The sequence below is a fragment of the Halichoerus grypus genome, chromosome 12 (genome assembly GCF_964656455.1).
Source record: "Halichoerus grypus chromosome 12, mHalGry1.hap1.1, whole genome shotgun sequence".
NCBI lineage: Eukaryota > Metazoa > Chordata > Mammalia > Carnivora > Phocidae > Halichoerus > Halichoerus grypus.
Genome location: NC_135723.1, coordinates 95,465,890 through 95,491,778, shown reverse-complemented (window position 1 = coordinate 95,491,778; position 25,889 = coordinate 95,465,890). Strand labels below are relative to the sequence as shown.

General features: G+C 37.8%; 2 protein-coding genes and 1 long non-coding RNA gene across 3 annotated transcripts in view; all 3 read right to left on the bottom strand.

Annotated features, from left to right (window-relative positions):
• Positions 1 to 25,889, bottom strand: part of LOC118532568 (olfactory receptor 2A2-like) — a 220,561-nt gene that overhangs the window by 50,660 nt on the left and 144,012 nt on the right. The window contains 1 exon segment of the mRNA XM_078059676.1: positions 25,720 to 25,865. The gene's annotated coding sequence lies outside the window, so the exon portion shown is untranslated.
• Positions 15,951 to 16,883, bottom strand: LOC118532561 (olfactory receptor 2A25). Its single transcript, XM_036087235.2, has one exon. The coding sequence runs from the start codon at positions 16,881 to 16,883 to the stop codon at positions 15,951 to 15,953; it is 933 nt and encodes a 310-aa protein (XP_035943128.2).
• On the bottom strand, positions 19,348 to 25,360 carry LOC144379684 (uncharacterized). The gene is made up of 4 exons (XR_013443018.1): positions 25,299 to 25,360; positions 23,802 to 23,936; positions 20,231 to 20,372; positions 19,348 to 19,521 (listed from the first exon to the last, which is right to left on the bottom strand). It is a non-coding gene; the product is annotated as an uncharacterized LOC144379684 (long non-coding RNA).

Sequence of the window (25,889 nt, the reverse complement as noted above, 5' to 3'; positions counted from 1 at the left end):
GGGAATGAAACAAACATTCACGTCCTAGAGGCAGAGAGGACCCCTCCCAAGATCAAGGAAAACAGGCCAACACCCCGGCATGTAATAGTAAAACTTGCAAATCTTAGAACCAAGGAAACCATCTTAAGGGCAGTTAGGGGGAAGAGATTCCTTACGTACAAAGGGAGGAACATCAGAATAACGTCAGACCTATCCACAGAGACCTGGCAAGCCAGAAAGGCCTGGCAAGACATATTCAGGGTACTAAATGAGAATAACATGCAGCCAAGAATACTTTATCCGGCAAGGCTGTCATTTAGAATGGATGGGGAGATGCAGAGCTTCCATGACCGGCAGAAACTGAAAGAATATGTGATCACTAAGCCGGCCCTGCAAGAAATATTAAGGGGGGTTCTATAAAAGGAGAAAGACCCCAAGAGTGATCTACAACAGGAATTTACAGGGACAATCTAAAAAAATAACGTCTTCACAGGCAACATGATGACAATTAATTCATATCTTTCAATAATCACTCTCAACGTGAATGGCCTAAACGCTCCCATAAAACGGCACAGGGTTGCAGATTGGATAAAAAGACAGGACCCATCCATATGCTGCCTATAAGAGACTCATTTTAAACCTAAAGATACATCCAGACTGAAAGTGAAGGGATGGAGATCCATCTTCCATGCCAGCAGACCTCAAAAGGAAGCTGGGGTAGCAATTCTTAGATCAGACAAATTAGATTTTAAACTAAAGTCTGTAATTAGAGACACAGAAGGACACTATATCATTCTTAAAGGGTCTATCCAACAAGAAGATCTAACAATTGTAAATATCTATGCCCCCACCAAGGGAGCAGCCATCTACATAAGCCAACTGTTAACCAAAATAAAGAGTCATATTGATAACAATATGTTAATTGTATGAGACCTCAATACTCCACTCTCAGCAATGGACAGATCATCTAAGCAGAAAATCAACAAGGAAACAAGAGCTTTGCATGATACACTGGACCAGATAGACCTCATAGACATTTACAGAACATTCCACCCTAAAACAACAGAATACTCATTCTTCTCGAGCGCACATGGAACTTTCTCCAGAATAGACCATATACTGGGTCACAAATCAGGTCTCAACCGATACCAAAAGATTGAGATTATTCCCTGCATATTCTCAGACCACAGTGCTTTAAAACTAGAACTCAATCACAAGAAAAAATTTGGCAGAAATTCAAACACTTGGAAGCTAAAGACCACTCTGCTCAAGAATGTTTGGGTCAACCAGGAAATCAAAGAAGAACTTAAACAATTCATGGAAATCAATGAGAATGAAAACACATCGGTCCAAAACCTATGGGATACTGCAAAGGCGGTCCTAAGGGGGAAATACATAGTCATCCAAGCCTCACTCAAAAAAATAGAAAAATCCCGAATTCACCAACTAACTCTACACCTTAAAGAACTAGAGAAAAAGCAACAAACGATGCCTAAGCCATGCATTAGAAGAGAAATAATTAAAATTAGAGCAGAAATCAATGAATTAGGAACCAGAAACACAGTAGTTCAGATCAATGAAACTAGAAGTTGGTTCTTTGAAAGAATTAATAAGATCGATAAACCACTGGCCAGATTTATCCAAAAGAAAAGAGAAAGGACCCAAATTAATAAAATTATGAATGAAAGGGGAGAGATCACGACTAACACCAAGGAAATAGAAACAATTATTAGAAATTATTATCAACAACTATATGCCAATAAACTGAGCAATCTGAATGAAATGGAGGCCTTCCTCGAAACCTATAAGCTGCCAAGACTGAAACAGGAAGAAATTGACAACCTGAATAGGCCAATAACCAGTAACGAGATTGAAGCAGTGATCAAAAACCTCCCAAAAAACAAGAGTCCAGGGCCTGATGGATTCCCTGGGGAATTCTACCAAACATTCAAAGAAGAAATAATACCTATTCTACTGAAGCTGTTTCAAAAAACAGAAACAGAAGGAAAACTTCCAAACTCATTCTATGAGGCCAGCATTACCTTAATCCCCAAACCGGGCAAAGACCCCATCAAAAAGGGGAAATTCAGACCGATATCCCTGATGAATATGGATTCCAAAATCCTCAACAAAATCCTAGCTAATAGGATCCAACAATACATTAAAAGGATCATCCACCCTACCAAGTGGGATTTATCCCCGGGATGCGAGGGTGGTTCAACATTTGCAAATCAATCAATGTGCTAGAACACATTAATAAGAGGAGGGAGAAGAACCATATGGTCCTCTCAATTGATGCAGAAAAAGCATTTGACAAAATACAACATCCTTTCCTGATGAAAACTCTTCAGAGTATAGGGATAGAGGGCACATTCCTCAAGTTCATAAAATCCATCTTTGAAAAACCCACAGCGAATATCATCCTCAATGGGGAAAAGCTGAGAGCCTTTCCCTTAAGATCAGGAACACATCCAGGATGCCCACTCTCACCACTGTTGTTCAACATAGTACTAGAAGTCCTAGCAACAGCAATCAGACAACAAAAAGAAATAAAAGGTATTCAAATTGGCAAAGAAGAAGTCAAACTCTCTCTTTTCGCAGATGACATGATACTTTATGTGGAAAACCCAAAAGACTCCACCCCCAAATTACTAGAACTCATACAGCAATTCGGTAATGTGGCAGGATACAAAATCAATGCACAGAAATCAGTTGCTTTCTTATACACTAACAACGCAACTGTAGAAAGAGAAATTAGAGAAACGATTCCATTTACAATAGCACCAAAAACCATAAGATACCTCGGAATAAGCCTAACCAAAGAGGTAAAGGATCTATACTCTAGGAACTACAGAACACTCATGAAAGAAATTGAAGAAGACACAAAAAGATGGAAAAATATTCCATGCTCATGGATCAGAAGAATAAACGTTCTTAAAATGTCTATGCTACCCAGAGCAATCTATACCTTCAACACCATCCCAATCAAAATTCCAATGACATTTTTCAAAGTGCTGGAACAAACAATCCTAAAATTTGTATGGAATCAGAAAAGACCCTAAATCGCCAAGGAAATGTTGAAAAAGAAAAACAAACCTGGGGGCATCACGTTGCCCGATTTCAAGCTATATTACAAAGCTGTGATCACCAAGACAGCATGGTACTGGCACAAAAACAAACATATAGACCAATGGAACAGAATAGAGAACCCAGATATGGACCCTCAACTCTATGGTCAAATAATCTTTGACAAAGCAGGAAAAACCATGCAATGGAAAAAAGACAGTCTCTTCAATAAATGGTGCTAGGAAAATTGGACAGCCACATGCAGAAGAATAAAACTCGACCATTCTCTAACACCTTTCACAAAGATAAACTCAAAGTGGATGAAAGACCTCAATGTGAGACAGGAATCCATCAAAATCCTAGAGGAGAACATAGGCAGTAACCTCTTTGACATCGCCCACAACAACTTCTTTTAAGATACATCTCCAAAAGCTAGTGAAACAAAAGCAAAAATGAACTTTTGGGACTTCATCAAGATAAACAGCTTCTGCACAGCAAAGGAAACAGTCAACAAAACAAAGAGGCAACCCACAGAATGGGAGAAGATATTTGCAAATGACACTACAGATAAAGGGCTGGTATCCAACATCTATAAAGAACTTCTCAAACTCAATACCCAAAAAACAAATAATCAAGTCAAAAAGTGGGCAGAAGAGATGAACAGACACTTCTCTGAAGAAGACATACAAATGGCTAACAGACACATGAAAAAATGTTCATCATCATTAGCCATCAGGGAAATTCAAATCAAAACGACATTGAGATACCACCTTACACCAGTTAGAATGGCAAAAATGGACAAGTCAAAAAACAACAAATGTTGGAGAGGTTGTGGAGAAAGGGGAACCCTCTCACACTGTTGGTGGGAATGCAAGTTGGTACAGCCACTCTGGAAAACAGTGTGGAGGTTCCTCAAAAATTTAAAAATAGAGCTACCCTATGACCCAGCAATTGCACTCCTGGGTATTTACCCCAAAGACACAGATGTAGTGAAAAGAAGGGCCATATGCACCCCAATGTTCATAGCAGCAATGTCCACAATAGCCAAACTGTGGAAAGAGCCGAGATGCCCTTCAACAGATGAATGGATAAAGAAGATGTGGTCCATATATACAATGGAATATTACTCAGCCATCAGAAAGGATGAATACCCAACTTTTACATCAACATGGATGGGACTGGAGGAGATTATGCTAAGTAAATAAGTCAAGCAGAGAAAGTCAATTATCATATGGTTTCACTTATTTGTGGAACATAAGGAATAGCATGGAGGACATTAGGAGAAGGAAGGGAAAAATGGGGGGTGGGAATTGGAGGGAGAGATGAACCATGAGAGACTCTGGACTCTGAGCGACAAACAGGGTTTTAGAGGGGAGGGGGGATTGGTTAGCCCAGTGATGGGTATTAAGGAGGGCACATACTGCATGGAGCACTGGGTGTTATACGAAAACAATGGATCGTGGATCACCACATCAAAAACTAATGATGTATTGTATGGTGACTAACACAACATAATAAAATTAAAAAAAAACAAAACAAAAAACCAGTTACAAAAAAGGCAAAAAAAAAAAAAAAAACCTGAGCTGAGATCAAGAGTTGGATGCTTAACTGACTGAGCCACCCAGGCACCCTGACTTTGTGATTCTTTAATAGAAGCACTAATTTCATTTGTCTCTTCAGTAACTTTTGTTAGACTGTTTTATCATTTACTTTTTTCCAGGATTAAGAGGAAATATTAAGAGTTACCAAATATAAGAACAATAAAATACATAGGAACAATAATTCCAGTGCCAGTGACTTCTCATCAGCAAGAAAGGGTCTGAATATACAACCTACTACCTTAATTTGCCAAAGAGGTAAGCTGTTGTTCTAAAATGTACCTTCAAGGGGCGCCTGGGTGGCTCAGTCATTAAGTGTCTGCTTTCGGCTCAGGTCATGATCTCAGGGTCCTGGGATCGAGCCCCGCATTGGGCTCCCTGCTCAGCGGGAAGCCTGCTTCTCCCTCTCCCACTCCCCTGCTTGTGTTCCCTCTCTCGCTGTGTCTCTCTCTGTCAAATAAATAAGTAAAATCTTAAAAAAAATAAAATAAGTAAAATGTACCTTCAAGAACTCTCTTGAATGAATGACGGCAAAGACATTATTGGACATACAGATAAGGAGGGAAACCTACAGATCCTCAGTACCCTATTAAAGTATATTCCTCCATAGAATAAGCGTGAATCAGAGGTTTTTTTTAAAATACAATAGTAATATTGACACAAATAATTTTGACACATCACTTGAAAAAATATGCTGGTAAATTTTATGGCCTATGGATTATAGAATAATTATTTTGGTATTTTAAAGGGGTGAGATGAAATCTAAAAATAGTAAGTAAACAAGGAAGGGATGTTTGATAGGTAATGCGTACTAAATTTCCTTGATGAGAATTGAAACCCCAAATGACTTTAAATTTGTTAGAATAATTTACTAAACTTGGATATTACCAATTAATGAAAATCATCAAAAACAGACATAAAATCTATAGTTTTCAAAATTATAAGGCAAATAAAAGAAACTAAAAGCATTGTCAATCCAGGAGCAAGCAGAAGGGGAAAAAAAGGAAATAAAAAAGCAAATGAGGTTTGATAAACAGAAAATACAAAATAAGCTGGCATTAATAAATCTATATATATTACTGCATTATACGTAAATATAAGTCACTAAAAGACAGAGTTAATCATATTAGATGAAAATCAGAAAATCAATTTACAAAATCTTACAAGAATCATACCTAAACCGCCCAAACATAAATCCAAACTCTTCTCTTTCTGTCTCCCTGTCTCTGTCTGTCTGTCTGTCTGTCTCTCTCTCTCTCACACACACACACACACATATGTACACACACAAAGTTTAAAAAGAAATATTGAAAAAACATGTTCTTAGCACATAGAAACTAGTAGTGGCCATAGTAATATCATTCCAAAGCATTTATCGGCACAGAGGAGATACTGTACAATACTAATGGGAAAAAAATCCACCAACAAGATAAAATTCAGGATCTATTTCCTAAAAAAGACTTGGCAAACTTCAAATAGAAAGGAACTTTAATCTGAGAAAATATTTACAAAACCTATAGAAACATTACATTTAATTAATGAAATATTAAAAGCTTTTTCTGAGCTAGGAGACAAGCCTACTCTGCTATCATAACATTATGTCTATTTAACATTGACTCAATAACTAGCGAGTATATAGGAAGAATAAAAAGTAAAAGGCATAAGAATTAAAATGGAGACTATAAAATGTCATTATTCACAAAAACACAATTATGTATGTAGAAATTTAAAAAAAATTATAGATAGGGTGCCTGGGTGGCTGAGTCAGTTAGGCATCTGCCTTCAGCTCAGGTCATGATCCCAGGGTCCTGGGATGGAGCCCCTGCATCAGGCTCCCTGCTCAGTGGGAGTCTGCTTCTCCCTCTCCTTTTGCCCCTGTACCCTGCTCATGTTCTCGCTCTCTCTCTCTCACATGCTTTCTCTCTCTCAAATAAATAAATAAAATCTTTAAAAAAAATTATAGATAAACTCTTGAAATCAATGAGGGATTTTATAAAATCTCTGGATTCAAGGTCAATGGACAAAATGAAGGATATTTATATGTGCATGTGTTTACAGATTAGATGATTTATAAAGTTCTAAATCTCTCCAGATTATCTATACTTTCAATGAAATTCAAATCAGAATCCCAGCAGGTTTTTTAATGTGTGGAAGTTAATAATCTTATTCTAAATGTTACATGAAAATGCAAATGTCAAGGATAGCCATGAAAATCTTGAGAAGAATGAGGAAGGAGTTATTCCATTGCCAGCACTTATCATAAAGCCACATTAATTAAGTCAGTGTGGTATTGGGGCAAAGACAGTCAGACCAAAGAAACAACTTGATTAACTCAGAAATTCAGAAACACACGCATGCACTCGTGCACCCCCACTCAAGCGCAAATATTTCTTACATAGAATTCAAACAAAGAAAAGATCATCTCATTACATCATATCACACACACTGACCTGGATTCTCCTATTTCTTTTTGCATTTTTTAAATTTAACAATAACACATTTTCACTTTAGTTACATTGTTTAAAAAAAAACACTTCTCAAAAGTGACTTAAAAAGTAAAGAGAGCATTTAAATTTTTTAAATTTTATAGCGCAAATGTTTTCACTGAATATGCTGCCAGATACAAAACATAGGTGAAATAGAGGAGCTCTGTAGTAGTGGTTTTTACCATATTTCCACCAGCTATACTTTCATCCTAATTTTAAGCAAAACTAGTGATCACATAATCCCATTTAGGATCAAAGTGTTCCCCTAGGATGAGGACTACCATCCCTGAAGAGCAAGCTTGGAACACCCAATAAGAAAAAGCTAATCAGGGACCTCTACGAAGCTTCACAGATAAACAAAAAATAATAATGGAGTTTTATCAACTAGCTATAGGATTTCTCCCTGCTACTGATTAAGACCTCCCTCCTGGGCAGCATATAGATGGACCCCTAGTGTTCTCACTTCCCTGGTTGGAAGATATTTCTAAGATGTGGTAGGAGCAGATTGTGCAGCTTGGGAAGAAATGACAAGTCAAGGAAAATTGTGGAAGACCTCTGGCTCATGTTCTTCAATTGTAAAAAGAGGCAAATGGATTAGATGGCTCTTATGCACCTTTCAGTTAGATAGCATGAGTCACATGGTATCTGCCTCTTCCCATAAGTGTGACCGAGGAGGGCTTGTGACAGCATAGTGGTCAGTAATACTGGTACTACTGAGATCCCCAGCATAATGGGAGAAAGAGGTCTCACAAAAGTGGCTTTTTCTTCTTTTTAAACCTGATGATTTCTGCCATCCTTCTGTCTTGCTCTTCTGTTACTCATCAACCAGTTTATCTACAATGATTTGTAAAAGGGGGATGCTATTTCTGGTATATCCCTTAAACTCGGCTTGAATGTACAGGAAAACTCACAGAGATGGGCAAACGAGTCACCTACTCCCTGAAGCAGGTTTGGTGGATGATGAGTCCCAGATATCCTTTCTAGCTTGACCAAGAGGACAGTACTCAGAGGTGCTCAGGAGGTATCTAGATGGGAGAGCTTTATACTCTGATCACCTAAAACAAACCCATTGCCCAGAGGCATACCTGTGGCATCCAGGGAACACATTACAAAGTGTCTTCCCACCATTCTGTCTTCCCTACAGAGCAGTGTAAAACCTATGCAGAGTTCTCCAGCTCTGTTATCCGTGTGTGTGTGTGTGTGTGTGTGTGTGTGTGTGTGCGTGTGCACCTGCTTATGCAGAAAAGTGAGAACTCAGGAAGAATGGCATGAGTGATCCTACTCAGGAGGATGTTGGCATGAAAATGTAGCAGATACAAGTCATATTGATGGCTTATGTCACATAGTACAAGCCTCAAGTATTCGGACTTTTATGTACTTGATCTTCAAGTGTGCCGGCTTCCACCTCCCCTCTTGGAATGGTTTAAATGTTATGATGTAAGTGTGCCCCCATGGGGCTTGTTAAGGCAGCACCTCAAAGGACTATATCCTCCTTAGGGAGTGAACAATCTCTGTCTGCTGAAAAGTGTTACTGTAAAGTGAATTATCAAAAATTTCCATCGCAAATATTTATTTTTACATGGAAACTCAGAGATTGAACCGTATTCCCTCAGTGCTTTCCTGTCTTCCTTTGATTACAAACCACCCCCTAAATACGTGTTCATTTTTTTAACATTTCTTTTTCCATCCTACACTTAGAGAGGTAATTTTAATGCCTCTGTTCTACACCTTTAGGTGTTAGACTGAATTTAAATGGTGGATGGCCTTGCCCACCTCCACACATCTGAAGAAAAACACATAACCCTGATGACTCAGGCCACTTTAAATTCATAAGTATTCACATCAGTTCGGTCCTCGATGCCACCAGAACTCATCCTGTTTCCCTAGTCTCCTCTCTAAGAGGATTTTTCCCCCATATTTTCTCTCTTTAACCTCCCAGGAGTCCTCCCACCCACAGTCCCAGCTACTGACTGACAGTCACTGAGAACGCAGAAGCTATCAGATGATAATTCACAATCTTAACTAAAACATTGACCAGGATCCTGGATCTGCATTCATTCCCAACTCCTCTGCTGTTACTGTGAAGTTACTGGCTTCGACCCTCATGAAGGACAGCCTGCCACTTAGGTTGTGAATCCCACCCCTCCTGCCTACTCAAGAACTTCTCTCCAGCAATTTGTCTCAAATGTCTTTGCTCCTATTCCCTTGAACACATCCAGTCAGCACGTGAAACTCTTTTTCTCAAAGACACTAATTATCTTGATTTTGCTAAACCAGTAGTTCTCTGTCCTTATCTGACTTGACCTGCCAGCACCATTTAACCCAGTCAACAGTGTTCTCTCTTTGAAACACTCCTTTCCTTCGACTCTCATGATGTTCTGCTCCCCCTGTGGTTCTGCTTCTACCTTCCTGGTGGCTCCTTCTCTGTCTCCTTGGTGGGTTTCTCCTCGTTTCCCCAACCTCTGAACACTGACATTTTTCAAGGTTTATTCTTTGTATCTATTTTCTGTCCACTTTCTATGGGGCCTCATCAGTCCCAAGGATTTCACTGCGTTTTACATGCTGATAACACTTAAATTAGTGTGTCCCACCAGGCCTCTTCCCAAATGCAGTGTTCCAGACTGAATGTTAGCCTAGTGCACATCAGTGTGGATCAGCAGTGCCCACTGACCTCTTATCTCAAGAGAGGAAATCCAACATCTTTAAAGAGACTTACAAGACTCCAATTATAAGCTTCCCTCTCATGTCTTCCCTCTGTTGTTGAGAGAGTACCTGCTTTATGTAGAGGCTGATCCATAGTATACATTTAGAAATGCACTTCCATACCCCTATGCCCTCTGTTCTCTCTTCCCTTCTTCTGGCTGTCTTTGGTGATTGCTATCAGTTTATATATGTTTTTGTATTGCTTATTAAACATTGAAAATGTACATTGTATGCTCAGATGTTGATAAAATTTAGTCTTAATTCCACAATTTGGATGAGAGTGTAAGAGTACAGGACCTAAGGTCTACCTGGGCTCTAAGCCCAACATCAACATTTATTTTTTTTTTTTAAGATTTATTTATTTATTCTAGAGAGAGAGAGTGAGCAAGTGTGGGGAGGGGCAGAGGGAGCAGGAGAGAAGCAGACTCCCCACTGAGCATGGAGCCCAAGGCAGGCCTCAATGGAGGGCTTGACACGTGGGCTCCACGCGGGGCTCCAGGCTGGGCTCAATCCCAGGACCCTGAGATCATGACCTAGCCGAAATCAAGAGCTGACTGCTTAACCCACTGAGCCATCCAGGTGCCCCCAAACCCAACATCAACATTTATACACTAACTGCTATTTGTTTTCCATATATCTTATGATGTTTTGTTCCTCTGTTCATTCCTTCATTACTGGCCCCTTTTTGTTAAATATTTTATAGTGCACTATTTAATTCTCTTGTTGTTTCTTTATACACACACACACACACACACACACACACACACAAATATATATTTTCGAGTTATTTTCTTAGGGGCTACCCCTGGGGATTATGATTAGCATTTTAATTTATAATAATATGGTTTAGGTTAATATCAACCTAATTTCAATAGATTACCAATTATTTGCTCTTTTATTGCTTCAACCATATTCTCTCCCTCCAGAGGCTGCAGAGATGTTGGTTTCCATGATGACTGTGGGGCTATTGGTTTTTGAGGATATCGCAAAGCTGGGGAGTTGGTGATGGAAACACAGCAAGTTGAACCACCCCAAAGCTCATGGTTCATAACAAGGTCAGCAGTTTTTCTTGCATGCACACTCCCCAGATTGTGCCTTTTTCCCCCCTGAGTTCTGAAAGAGTTGATTTCTACAAATTTGTCAGTGTACTTTTTTCTTTACAGAGCAGAGGATTTTCGGAGATCCTTACTACATTATTTCTATTGACCACTGCCTACATTTTTTTGAAGAAAAAGCATATTTCCTGTCTTCACAGATAGCATACAGCTGCTCTTCACATCATATAAGCTTAGATAAATGTAAAGAAACTTTTCTAGCCTTTCATATCTCTAACTCTTGTCTGTTTAGAAGCCTTATAACTAGGTTTCTGATGATTTCTCCAAACTTTATTGCACTTGATGTTTAAAACATGAAGTTAGGGAAGAGTTAGCATGGATGAGATTCCTTTTTTGCTCTTTTGAATTCAATCTGCTAATCATCAACCTGGTGTAGTGACTAAAGAATATATATATATCACATACATCCATACTGTCCATAATGGTGTTTATTTTCATGCAGGGTCAATTAATTTTTAAGGTAAATTTTGCTTATATGATTCTTTCAGAGGGTCTCAGAGAAATGCAATGCTTGGCAAATTTATAGATAATCTTGATGTGATCATTGTGCTTTCATAAAGTGAACGTTAACCTGAAGATATCTAAGATAAGAGTTTTGTATAATGATACTAGAGATGCTATTTTTTTCCCAAAAGACCTCAATAAAAGACTTTCACAATTAAGAAAAAAAATTTTTTTTTGTTCCCAAACTTGAAATAAACTCTTTGTCATGGTGAAGAATTTTCCAGTAGCTGCTTAAACGGTATCTTTGGTAACTGATTTGCACCTAACAATGCTTGGCTCTCTGCTAATTAATATTCATTTGATTCTCTATTTCACCTCTCTATTAGTTTGCTAGGGCTGCCATAACAAATTAGCACAGTCTGGGATGCATAAACAATAGAAGTTTATTTTCTCACAGTCCTGTGTGTTAGTATACTGAGATTTCAGTGTGGACCGGGTTGGTTCCTTCCAAGGTCCCTCTTCTTGGCTTGTAGATGGCTATCTTCTTGTGTCTTCACATGTTTATATCTGTGTCCTAATCTCTTCTTATAAGGAGACCAGCTATATTGTTTAGAGCTACTCTAAATACCTCATGTTGATATAATTACCTCTATAAAACCCCATCTCCAAAAAGTCCCTCTTTGAGGTATTACAGCACCATGATTTCAACATGTAAATTTTGAGTGAACACAATTCAATCCAACCCAGCTAATTACTTGCTTGTCAGACAATGAAACCTTATCACATGGTATCTATGATTAACAACCACAAGTCAACTTCCTTAACATTTGCTTCTCAGGTACATGACTTGAGATTTCAGAATAATCATATCTTTTGGAATATCGTTCAGGATTATATTGCCTCAGTTCTTACCTACCTATTAAGAGAGACTTCAGTATAAAAACAAAACCGGAGCAGTTTGCCATTTGGATGAATTACATATAAATGCCCTTTCTAAGTCCTCTTCAAACTGGCAACATTATTTTCATGCTGCTTTAATCATTAATGAGATCAATTTTTCACAAAATTTTTATTTGATGATATTTAATGCTTTGTTGAGCAAGGCAAAGTTGCTAAGATAATTAGAAGTGAGTTTAGGCTTCACATGAGGGTGTTTAGGAAGTATACCAATAGTACAGGGTTGTGCTCCTTGAGAAAAAGATATATAAAGTGAGCTCACATTCACAGAGGCTTTCTTCCAGAAGACATTCCCAAACAGTGGCCATAAAAGTAGAGTCCAAGCAGAAAGTTGCAGTCTTGCTGGGTGCAAGCAACAGAAATTGGAGTTACAGAAAAATAAAAGAACTGGGAATTGAGTTGGCATGGGGACGTGGAAGAGGAAGGAACTGTATGAGGGGAGTGGGGAGTTTTCTTAGGCATTTCTTAGTCCTAAGTACATGGATGCTGAAACCTAAAGGAGACCAATGGCTGAGGTGCCAAAAGATGAGGAGAGCTGGGAGGAATTGAAAGGAGCTGAACAGAAACTTCAGAAGTTGCAAAATGTTCCAGGGGATTTGGAGTTACCGTCTAGCCAGGATGGAGATCTCTTCATAAAGACCTTGGTGTAGACACAGAAATGATGCCTGAGCAGTAGGGGTAACGCTGAAATTGGTTAGTTTTAACTAACCTAAAATGGAACCCCAAGAGAAACAAGGTGATCCTCAACAAATTTCACTGCTTTTTCAGGGAAAAACAAAAACATATCAATAATCTTTATAGAAGTCTGACAAAATTTACAGCTTCTAAAATGCATCATTTAACACATGAAAAAGCAAGGAGAAGTTATAACTAATCAAGAAGTAAAAGAGTCAACAGTAGAGGTCCCAGATATAACAGATACTAAAGTTACAAATAAAAACTCAAATAACTATAATCTGTCAAAGAAAAGGGAAATGAAGATATAAAGAATAAAAAATGTAATATTTCAGTGAAGTATCAGAATCTACAAAAAGAATCAAATATTCATTCTGAAACAGTAATATATAATAAATTGAAAAGACGCTGGATGAATTTAACAGATGATTGTGCCCGGCAGAGAGCAGGACCAATGTCTAATATTAAGATTAACAGAAAAGTATCAAATAAAAACATAAAAAGAAAAATAATGGAAAAATGAAGTTGAGTCTGAAAGATATAAAGGAGTGTGGTAAAAAAAATTCTAACATATACTCAAGAAGAAAGAAAAACATAATGGGGAAAAAAGCAAATTTTGGAGAAATTATTTTTGAGCATTTCCCAATCATGGTGAAAGTGTGCTCCCATGAATGCATAAATCTCAGCAAGTCATAAGCAGGATAAACTGATATAAAAGATAACTGGAAATTCTATAGTAACATTTTTGAAAACCAAAGATAAAGTAAATATTCTTAATATTTAGAGAAAAAAAATTATACCCATTATGATCCAGGAGCATTCCTGCAGCTAGAAAAAAGGTATTTCTTTAGGATTTCTTGCAGTGTAGACCTATTGGCAATAAAGACTCAAATTCATTTGTTTGCTTGTTGGTTTTATTTTTGTTTTTGTCTGGGAACGTGTTTATTTCATCTGAGTTTTGGAAGGGTACTCTTCTGTATATAAAATTTTTGATTGACACCTGTTTTTAAACGCTTTAAAGATATTCTCCCACTGTCCTATGACTTTTGTAGATTCAACTGAGAAGTTAACTTCTCAGTTAGCTGCTTATTACTGTATTCCCGATGGTAATGGAGGAAGGGTCCAGTTTCATGAAGGCGTCTTTATTCTGATTTCCTGCCTTACATAAGGGAAGGCTGTATCTCTCATGGGCTTGCAGTCATTGCAACCCGGAATCCTGGGGATTGAAAGTGACCTGAAAGCCAGATGCTGGCTTACAGTCTCACCACTCAGTTGGTGATTGTGCCTCATCTTTGTTCTTTGAGAATTTTATTTATGCTTTTGCAAGCCCAGGTGTGCACTTAAAAGTTATGGTTTTTAAAATATTTTATCCAGTATTTTTAGGTGCTTTATCATAACATGATTTTCAAGATAGGTACTCTGCTATATTGCTTATTGTTTCTATTTTAGAAATCCTAAAACTAGTCTATGTAGAAAGGAAGCCAAATAATTGCTATTTCTCTTTGCAAGTAAGTTACTCAATGCAAACAGAGCTACACTATCATTACCCAAGGTCACTTACAGCACCTACTTATAAAACCTTGTTTCTCAACTAAACATTATTCTTTACTCTTCCACATTTCCCATTCCAGTTCCCCGCTTAAGTGTTGTTCGATGGTACCTTCATCATCTCCCATTTCCAATGTCATTTCTTCATCTATTTGCAAATTATTTGATGCATAACTCGATTCCTGTTTTCTTATATTTTCCAATTATTCCAGCCCATAATTTTTTTGTCTCTACATGATCAGATTATTTATAAACCTGCATTTAACTGTTTCACAGACTTTCTATTTTTAAAATTGTGCTTTTCAAAAAACTTTGTATTTCTTCATTATATAAACAATACAGATTCCTCAGTTGGATTTGAAAATTCAGATAAGCAAATAGAAGAAAAATCCTTTCTTTATTATCGTGAGTTTTCCCTCAAAAATTGGATATTATTGGGGCATCTGGGTGGGTCAGTTAGTTAAGCTTCTGCCTTTGGCTCAGGTCATGATCCCAGGGTCCTAGGGTCGAGCCCTGCATTGGGCTCCTTGTTCAGCGGAAAATTGGCTTCTCCTTCTCCCTCTGCCCCTCCCCCTGCTCATGCTCTCTCTCTCTTAAAAAATTAAAATCTTTTAAAAAAATTGGATTATGCTTATGGCATTAGTAATCTTCCTTTTTTCATGTAATTTGAATTATAAATATATTACGAGTCAACAAATATACAATAAAACCTGACCCTGATTTTTAAGAAGATATTCTTTAGTATGCATGTTCCATTTAAATATATATTTTACCGATATTCTAATATTGGAAATCTTGGATGTTTTCAATCACAGTTAGAGGGTTATTAGATATGATGAGAATAAATCTGAAAGCACATGAGTATTTCTCTACATTTCCCATTAGTTTCTCTGGCTGGAGACAGAGATACTTATGGGGAGTGGGAGAGGGAGAGAGAGAATCCCAATGTAGACCTATTTTTGAAGGAGATGACAGCTGCTGAATTTCAAATATTGAAATTATTACGTTATCAATCTCTCCCAATTGCTGTATCTTAAACATTCTGCCAATTCCTTGCTTTATTTTACAAAATGTTGTCTACTAGTCCTGATTACAGAAAAATATACAAACTTATTTCCTTTTATTCAGAATATTTCACATAATTATATTAAAAGTGTTTCCACTGTGCAGCTAGCGGGGTTATTTTCATTTTCTTGTGCAGCATTGACTTTCAATGTCAGAGGGAGGAAAGTAGAATGATTTTTCTTGGGAGAGAGTGCTAGGAAAATCTGAAGATGAAAGGATGCCCTAGAGGATCCTTTTATGAATCCTGGTAAATATTGGATGAGATGATTTCTCAGGTCCCTTTAAACTCAGTTATTTTATCATTCTACAGGTTTTCATGACATTCTCTCTTTTTCAAGCATCCTCTTCAGAGCAGCTTTGACTTCTTTATTCCTCAGACTATAGATCAGGGGGTTGAGCATGGGATTGAAAAGGCTGTGAAACAGGAGGAGATATTTCTTCTGCTCCTTGGGGTTCCCATATCTGGGCCCAACATACATTATAATGGCTGTGCCATAAAAGAGTCCAACCACACAGAGATGGGATGAACAGGTGGAGAAGGCTTTCTGGCGCCCCTCCTCTGACTGAATCTTTAGGATGGCACATAGAATATGGATGTAAGATATCACAATTGAGGAGAATGGTCCCACCAGCACAGTCACTGCTCCAGCCAAAACCACAATCTCATTAATGTGGGTATCGACACAGGCAAGCTGGAGGACAGCTATGATTTCACAGAAAAAGTGGTTCACTTTCCGGGGTCCACAGAAGGGCAATGGTATGAGTAACACTAGATGTACTAGGGCCAGGAAGACTCCTAAAGTCCAGGAAGTCAATGCCAGGGTGATGCAGACCCTCCAGCTCATGATGGCAGAATATCGGAGGGGGTGGCAGATGGCCACAAACCGATCATAGGACATCACCACCAGAACAAGACATTCAGTATGAGCAAAAGTCAAGAAAAGAAAGGTCTGTGTCAAGCAGCCAGCAAAGGAGATGGGCTTGTCTGGCTTCAGGAGGTTCACCAGCATCTGGGGCACAGTGTTGCAGGCATAGGCTATGTCGACGATGGCCAGGTGGGAGAGGAAGAAGTACATGGGGGTGTGCAGTCGGGAGTCCTGCCAGATGAGCCCCAGGATGAGCCCGTTCCCCAACAGGGTGAAGACAAAGAAGAGGGAGAAGAGCCCAAAGAGAAGCATCTGAATCCCTGGGCTAAGGGGAAATCCCTGTAGGATGAACTCTGTGACAGAGGTCTGATTTCCCCCCATTTCCCTGTGAAAGAGATAATGGAGCTCACCAAGTCTGAATGCCTGAGGGAAGTGTTTAAACATGATAGGTCTGTGTGTGTCATCATTTATTTCCTAAGAAAACATCTTCAATGAGATTTTTGTCCCATTTGTCACTTACTAAGTGAAAACTATGCATTCCAAATGACACAGAAGGAAAATTTTTTCACTGCAATAAGCTAAATCCTAGCATGCTATTACAGTCTTCAGTAAATCTTATGTTTATTGACTAACTTTCACCACAGTTCAAAATGTTAATAATACTTAAATTGCCTTCATAGGACTGGGCACTTCCTTCAGTTTGTAATGATTCTATCAAAGGTTTGCCCATGTGTGTTCCTGGATGGCGATATACATATATCCATATGTGCGAATGTGTGCTGCTATCTCAAGTATCTATAAAATGAGGATGGGAAGAAGGGTAAGGTGCACGTCAGTGATTCTTCCATCAGGTTTTCTCATGAATTTGTTCCTTCAATATATTAATTATTTGTAAGCCTTGCAATCTTTACTGAGAGCATAATCTTGAATGAAATAAGAGAATGGTAGGCTTTTTGTCACAAATTTGGCTAGATTTCAAATGGAGACCTTTGTCTTTTGACTTTCGCCCCTACAGATGTTCTATTTTGATTGTGCTATCTCATCGTCAGGATGTTACACCTGTCACCCCTCTTATACTCTGTTATATTTAAATTCTGTATCTATCTACCTGCCTACCTACCTATCTAGTTTTTCCCAAATATTTTGCCATCTCCTACAGTAAGAAATACTACTAGGTACATACATGCATTAGTATATATATCCTTGAGTCCTTATTATGTGCAATGTATTTTCTATATTATTGTATTCTATTTAATTAATAAAAATGTTGGTTGAATGATTTCAGGGTGGGTCATAGCCTGGCACTTAACAAGTACTGATCCCTATCCAAGTCTAGAGCAAGAGCCCTAACTATGGACTCATATTCATAAAATCATTAGCATATTTTATAGCTTAACTCTATGTAAAAAAATTATTATTTATCGTGAATCTTTAGGTTTTTGTGGCTTATCAAATTTTAAAAGAATCTTTCTGTAACAGAGTGGGTACTCTGAAGTTTGAATCATTGTAGCTTTTAAGCCATTGCTTCTGTTTTGCCTGATTCCATATCTTTCTTTAGTCCAGAATCCATCTGAATTTCACTAAAATAAGAATCCTAGAAGAATTCATAATTGAGTTCCTATCAGTTTCCCATTCAACTTTTCTGTTAAGTTAGTATTTGAAAGATTTCATAAACAAAAGCAACTAATCTTTTGCCCTGTTTCAAAGGCAGAATCAGAATTCATAGTAGAAATTATTGAAGGATGATTTTATCTTAGTTCAAAAAACAGCTGTAACAATTGGAATCACCTCCTTGAAAACTGGTTGTTTTATTGGAGTTGAACTTTAGGTCAGTGAATGTTTTAAATCAGAAATTGACTAACCATCTATTTAAGACAGGATTCCTGTGTTGAACCAGAAGAATGCCAAGGTCCCTTCCAACTATAGGATTCACTGGCCCTAACTGTTTAGAAAAGTGTTAGTCATATTCAGTTCAACTTTCTTGCAATATCTGGAGCCAATGAAGATCACAATGCTATTTCTAAAATTTCATATGATGAAGGCACACAATAAACCAAAGTGGAAGGACCAATGAGTACCTCATCTTCCTCCTACCTGCAAATAGCTAAAAGACAAAATACAAAATCCACAGATATTTACTAAACATATTCTATGTCCTGCTTCATGTCTTAGCTGAGGGTATATAAGACAGTTCATATCTGCTGGTGTATATAACCTGGTTGGGATGACAGCACTGTTAAAAGGATTCACAAAGATGATAATTCTTATATTTAAATAAATCACCACAAGAAATTTCATATTTTAAAAATAAAACTTTCAGGGCACCCTTCTTCTGTAACAAATTCCTTTTTTGGTCAATCAAACCCATTATTTCATGAAAATACCATGAGGCAATAGAAAGGTTTGTAAGCAAACCTCTTCAAACAGCTATGTTATAATTTAAACAAGAAATTCAACACTAAATTCAGGAGAGTAAATGGTACATATTAGGTGTATCTAAAAGGGAAGATAACTTTTAAATTATCCTGTTAGCTAAATTTGGCGTTGACAGACACTAACAATTAATTTTGTATTGTGATTGTTCATTACAGCCTGTCTGATGTTGTACAGTGAACAAAGACTAGATAATACACTTATCTCAGATTTACAGCTAAAAATGAGGAGACCAACTGGATAGAAGTTGGGTGAAGTGCAAGTATACCAATAAAGTAAATGGCATCTGTACATTAGTGTTGAAATTACTTTCTTCCAATGATCTCTTGGAAGAAAAACTTTCTCAACAGAGGCAATGGGATTTCTTTCAGAAGAGAGCATTTTATGCTCTGCTCAGCTCACCCACCTCTCAAGATGCTTCTGAGTGTTTGGTGTCGGGGGAGAGATGAAGACCCATCCTGCACACCGCCATCTGCTCCTGGGGAAGAGGGGCTCTCACTGTACTTAGCTCTGGTTTTCTTAGAGGGACATTCATGACAAAATGCTGCTGCTGCTGATTTCTTCACTCACTATGGAGTCCATGATCCTAAATGTAAGAAGCATTAGAATGTCTTCCAGGCTCCTTCATATAGCACAATTAACAGAACCTTGGATTTATTTCGGTTTCAAAAACTCCAACACCCCCCCACCCACTAGCCCCCCCAAATAGATTACGTGGTATTTAGGGCAGATGAAACTCATATATTTTTCCCATGCTCTCTGGTGTTGGCTAAGTTTTATACCACACCTGACCCAACTGACCATGCATCCTATTTTTTTCATCAAGTCACCACAAGGAATGCAATTTATAAAGTAAGACCAGGTAGCAGGACCTGCAGAAGCTATGGGGAACACGGTAAAGAGTCAGGAAATAGGATAAGGTATCCCAATGGGACTTGTTAAATCCTGTTTTGTAGAATTTAACTGGAGTGCAGAAAGGGAAGGAAAATTCTCAGCAGGAAACAATCTCTATTTTTTAGTTTCCGGAGATTGTGAGCTCAAGGGGGTGGAAAGACCAAGGCTCCCCTAGGTCTGTCGCTACTATATTTTCTCTTCTTCCTAAAATGGCAGAATACAACGGAATCCATTTGATGGTGGCTTTGTGACTTAAATTTCTTTTGTTCTTTTATCTAAATCTATTCTTATACTCAAATATAAAAGAAGTAGAATTTCCTAAGTTAAAGTTATTTTAGTGTACATGCCAACCAAGAAAATTATGGACAGACCAATTGTTTTTTTACCCTGAGAGCACTGACCTGCAGTAGATCTGAAATGGGCTTTTCTCCATCACACCTGTTCAGGGAGAGGCTTATTGGTGACTGACGTCCAGATTTGTACCCTGACATGTCAGAAAGATGCTATCCTCTCATACTGATAATGTCCAAGGGCCTCTGGTGCCTACAGAGAAACAGTCACCATTACCTGTATGTTGTTCATGGTCCAATTTATTAAACATATAAACCTACCATATTTCCTCCTCTTCTAATTCTACTAGCATATAAGGCTCCTATTTTTCTCAAAAAAATTTTTTGCCTAATATTCTATTTTATCTGAAAAATATCTTTTGTTTGATATTGAAAATGCTGTGCTCACTTTACTAATTATTTAAGATTTTTGTATTTATTTCACCTTTTGAGATTTATTCAATAAATTACTTTTCTTCTACTATCCTTTTCTAGTTTTGTCATCAATGTTCTATTAGCCTTGTAAAATGAACTGGATAGTTGTCCCTCTTTTTCTGTTCTCAAAAAGGTTTTACATAAGAAAATTAGCCATTTCTTGAAGACTGGTAAAATTTGACTTTAAAACTATTTGACTTAGTGTTCACTGATTGTAGGATAATTTTGGTCATTGATTCAATTTTTTTGAATATTTATTGTTCAGATTTTCTATTTCTACATAAGGAAGTTTTAGTAATATTTCTAATTTTAAAATTTATTGAAATAAATTTTGTTCATAGAATTCTGTTTTTAAATCTCTACTTTTTTGGTTATATAATGTATTATTCCTAACATTGTATATGTAGATCTTTTCTCTTTTTTTTCCTCACAGCCTTATGTATTTTACTGCTATTTGTAAAAAGAATTAGGTTTATATTTTAATGATCTTCAAAATTATTTATTTTCATCATTAAGGTTTGCTCTTTAAACTATATCTTATGTTTATTTTAATTCTCTTTTTTAAAAGATTTATTTATTTGAGAGAGAGTGAGAGAGAGAGAGCATGAGATGGGGGAGGGTTCGAGGGAGAAGCAGACTCCTCACTGAGCAGGGAGCCTGATGCGGGGCTCATTCCTGGGACTCTAGGATCATGACCTGGGCCAAAGGCAGACGCTTAACCGATTAAGCCAGCCAGGCGCCCCTGTTTATTTTAATTCTTGATCATCTTCCTGAGTTGATTATTGAACTTACTTTTTGTGTCTTTTTTTTAATAAATGTAACCTGAGATATAAATTTGCTTTTTTTTTTTTTTCCATTTTAGCTATATATCTCAAGTGTGGTAATTAGAACTTTCATCATTAACTTCATTTCTAAAACACAAATGATGTTGAAGTACATTTTTAGGTTTCCAAATATTTGAATTACCTTTTATTATTAATTTTAAATGTATTATCACTGTGGTAAAATAATGAATCCTTGTGATATTTTTCTTTGAAAATTGGAGAGGTTTTGTTGCTTTGTATATATTCAAATTTTGCAATTTTTATATAATTTGCATGTAATATATATTCTCTATTTCTTTTTTTTAAGATTTTGTTTATTTTGAGAGAGAGAGCAAGTATGAATGGGGGGAGGAGCACAGGCAGAGGGAAAGAGAGAATCTCAAGCCAACTCCATGCTGAGCCCGGAGTCCAACGCAGGGCTCGATTTCACAACACTGAGATCATGACTTGAGCCAAAATCAGGTGTCAGATGCTTAACTGACTGAGCCATCCAGGCGCCCCTCTCTATTTCTTGGGTGTAGGATTCTTTATGTATTAGATCAAGCTTGTTAATTCTGTTTTTCAGAACCTGTATTTCTAATTTTTTTCAGTATTATCACTTCGTTTCTGAGAACATTTTGTTAAATCCCCCACTACCAAGTTGGATTTAACAACTTTTCATGATAATTCTCTGGGTTTTCTTCCCCTAATTCTATACTGTAGCTATATTGTCACATACATACATATTTATGATTGTTACATCTTCTTGATAGCCTATTACCTGTATTTGTATATAGTAACTCTCTCTATCCTAATTAATGTTTTCTGCCTTATATAAACATACATGTAAATATCTGCCTAGTATTTACATTGTTGCTTCAATTTGTCACATATTTGCACAGGATATGTTCTTCAATACCCTTATTCCCAGGTTTTCTTTGTGACTGTGTTTTAGTTGCTCTTGCAAACAATATATAGCTATATTATATGGGTTTGAAAATATCAATGTGAAAATAGGAGGATGTAATCTATTTTCATTCAATGTAAATATTGAGATAACTAGACCGTCTACCATTTCTGTTTTCTGTTTAGCACTCTTCTTCTTGACCTTTATGTTTCTTTCTTCTGTTCCCTTTATAAAGAGATACTCTACCCTTGTCTGACCTGGTGCCCACTTTTTTTTTTTTACTTCATTGTTTTGTCTTCACTTAGCGAACAAAATTCCTAAATGTCTTGGGCATTTTCACTCATGGGTATAGGTAACACACACCACACCTATAATTACTGGATCACCTTGAAACACATCAGGTAATTTTAGAAATATTACAGAGTAATTTTCTGTTCTTTAACTCTCATACCTGCCCAGATATTTTATGTAATAACTCGTATAGCTGTCCCAAATTTCAGAGTGCTTTTCAAACCTCTCTTTGAATCAGATGGGAATCCCACAGGAAAAGAGAAGTCATACAGATTTTTCAATAGAGATTTTAATGTAACAAAATGGTTAAAGTGACGTTGCAGAATTTCAACAGTAAAAATGGAGCTCTGTGAGACACAGATAGGAGTTGAGTGAAGCAGCCACCGTCCCTAAGACTAAGACCCAGAGCAGAGCTTGGCGTAGTTACAAACTAGAAGGTCAGAGGAGTCAGGGTTCAGACTTTACCTCTGAGGGGGAGGTGCTCCCCAGCTTGCACTGTTGCCCTCCAGGGGGAGGAAGGAGGCTCATTCTGGGAAAGTTGGAAAATAAAGACTGGAGCGACAGGCACCAGCAGTCACTGACAATGTATAGGGTGGTTGAGCAATCCTGGCAAGACCAGCAAGCAAACAGGAAGGAGCAAGTCCCTTTACCCCTTGTCCCAGCTCCCAGTGTCCTTTAGAGCTCCCTTCCCACGCGGCACAAGCAACTGTAAGCCACTGAAATCTACAATCCAAATGCCCCAGTGTGGTGAGTCTCAACTGTAAGCGTGGGTACAATATGCTGGGGTATTCAAGTTTGTCAATAAAGAACAAGCTTCTACATCACTCCTATTGAGAATTAATTAAGGGAGAGAGACAAGAGCTATTGAAGAAAGACTAAGTGGAGAATGTGATTTAGATGTGGTACTCACGGGGCGCCTGGGTGGCTCAGTCAGTTAAGCATCTGCCTTTGGCTCAGGTCGTGATCTCCGGCTCCTAGGATCGAGCCCCACATTGGGCTCCCTGCTCAGTGGGGAGTCTGCTTCTCCCTCTCCCTCCACCCCTCCCCCCTGCTTGTGCTCTCTCTCTCTCAAATGAATAAATAAAATCTTTTTTTTAAAAAAAAGATGTGCTACCCAAATAGATTTATTAACTGTTACTCTGAACAGAACCCACTGTCAAGACACAGGAAACATTATAAAACAACTGGCCTTCCTTACAAGACTTACAACACAGAAGGGAAGAGGAGAATGTGTGCTTCGTATTGATAGTTGACACCCAGAGGGAAGGAGAGAGGAAGATGGGAAGCCAAGCACAGTTGTGTCTCAGAAGCTGACAATCAGGAATCTCCTCCATGTTGATTCCTCCAAGGAAAAGGTAGTTATTCCCTGCTCACCTCCATCATACACAATTATCCCCAACCCAAACATTACCCAACACTCTAAAAAAGTACTGTACCCTAAGTACTGTATTGTCGTTTCTGGACTAGCTTCCACTTAAGGTCAGTAAACGAGAGTTGACATTTTATAAATACGGTAGTCTTCCTGCCTGATAACGATGTTCATTGTCACAAGGACTCTCTGACACAATCAATCAGGACCCCCAGGAGACTCACAGTCTTATTAATGTTTTGTTCTTTCATGAAATGTTACCCAATTTATATACAAAGTGAATGCTAATCCTATTCTACAATACTGATATTTTAAGTGTGTTATACTCCAGTTAGTAACTGAGTTAAAAAATTAACATTATAATGATAAAAAGATAACCTTATGATTATGATTAGCTTTCCTGTCATACAAAGCTTTTTTTTTTTTTTTTTTTAAGTATAACGGACACACAGTGTTACATTAGTTTTAGGGGTACAACATAGTGATTCTACAACTCTATTCCTTATGCCATGCTCACCACAAACGTAGCCACCATCTGTCACCATACAAAGCCATTACAATACCACTGACTATATTCCCTAAAGGAGGCAAGATCATATAAAATTTTTTGAAAAATCTTCAAAGCAGCAAAATTTTATAATTACTAAATGTAGTCCTACCAAAAATCCTTCACCATGGGCTTCTTTATCTCAGTCATCATTATTATTTTCAACAGCCTTTCTCATAATTACATTATCATGGAGCTATTCCCATTGGAAAAGTACCCCACTTCATAATCTGCAGAAGGAAAACACTGACATCAGCTGACAGGTCCCCACTCTCAAGAGCTTCAGAAGGACAAAATTATTCGAAGTAAGAGTCACTAGGAATCTTTCTGCTCTATGTTTGACTAGTTCCACATGGCTTACATTTCTGCTGTTTATTAATAGTTTCCAGAGTGACTTCCTTTCTTTACATGCAATTGTCAACACAAATTTACCACAGAGAGAAAACTCTAATATAAAAAGAAAATAGAATTTTATTAGAACCCAAGGTAGGACAGCCCAAGGGAAACAATCTTCACAGGGAAGAAAGTGCTCCAGAGAATGAACGGTTTTTACAGGGTTATATACTTTTTTATGTCTTGTAAAAGCTCAAAAAATTATGCATTTGTCATATAGGCAGGAATCATGAGTTTTAACATCAAGGAATGCAGGGAGTAGGAGCATTGATCAATATCTCAAGGACAAGATGGCTTTCCTTGAGGCTACTCATTCACAAAGCCAATGTACAATGCATGCTTGGCAGGCCATAAATCAGGATTTTGGTTTGAACAAAGTTTATGGACAATCTTACTGATTTACAAAGAAAAAGAGTTTTTCTTTCATCACTATTGGAAACACGAGGTGGCCTGTAATTTTTGTCCTATCAAAGAAGAAAGGATGAGAATTATCTGTGTCTGACCTCATTATATTTGCTGTGGTCTAAAGGGGTTCTGCACCCAACTCCACTGTGTGTATTGGGGGATCCCCCCCCACATGCAATGATTCTCTAGACACCAGCCAGGCGTTCTACAGTTCAACCCAGATGTGACAGTATCTACCCTGAGAATGTGTCAGATTTCACAGATTTAGCATTCTGCCCCCACAAGGTTGCCCCCCATTTCGGATGCCAATCACAAGCCTTATCTGGGCTTCTGACCTCCCGGCTATAGACCAGAAGTTCCCACTACTGCCTCCTTGGCCTGCAGATGACAATCACAAGTCCATGTCATTACCTGTGTGCTTCTCACCAACTGGCTGTAAATCCTAGGTTCCTGTGACACCATCACTGGGTTTGCTTAATTTTCCAGAGTGGCTCACAGAACTCAGGAAACCGGTTTACTCACTTCTGATTTCTTACAGAAAGGATGCAAATCAATAGCTAGATGAACAGAGACACATAGGG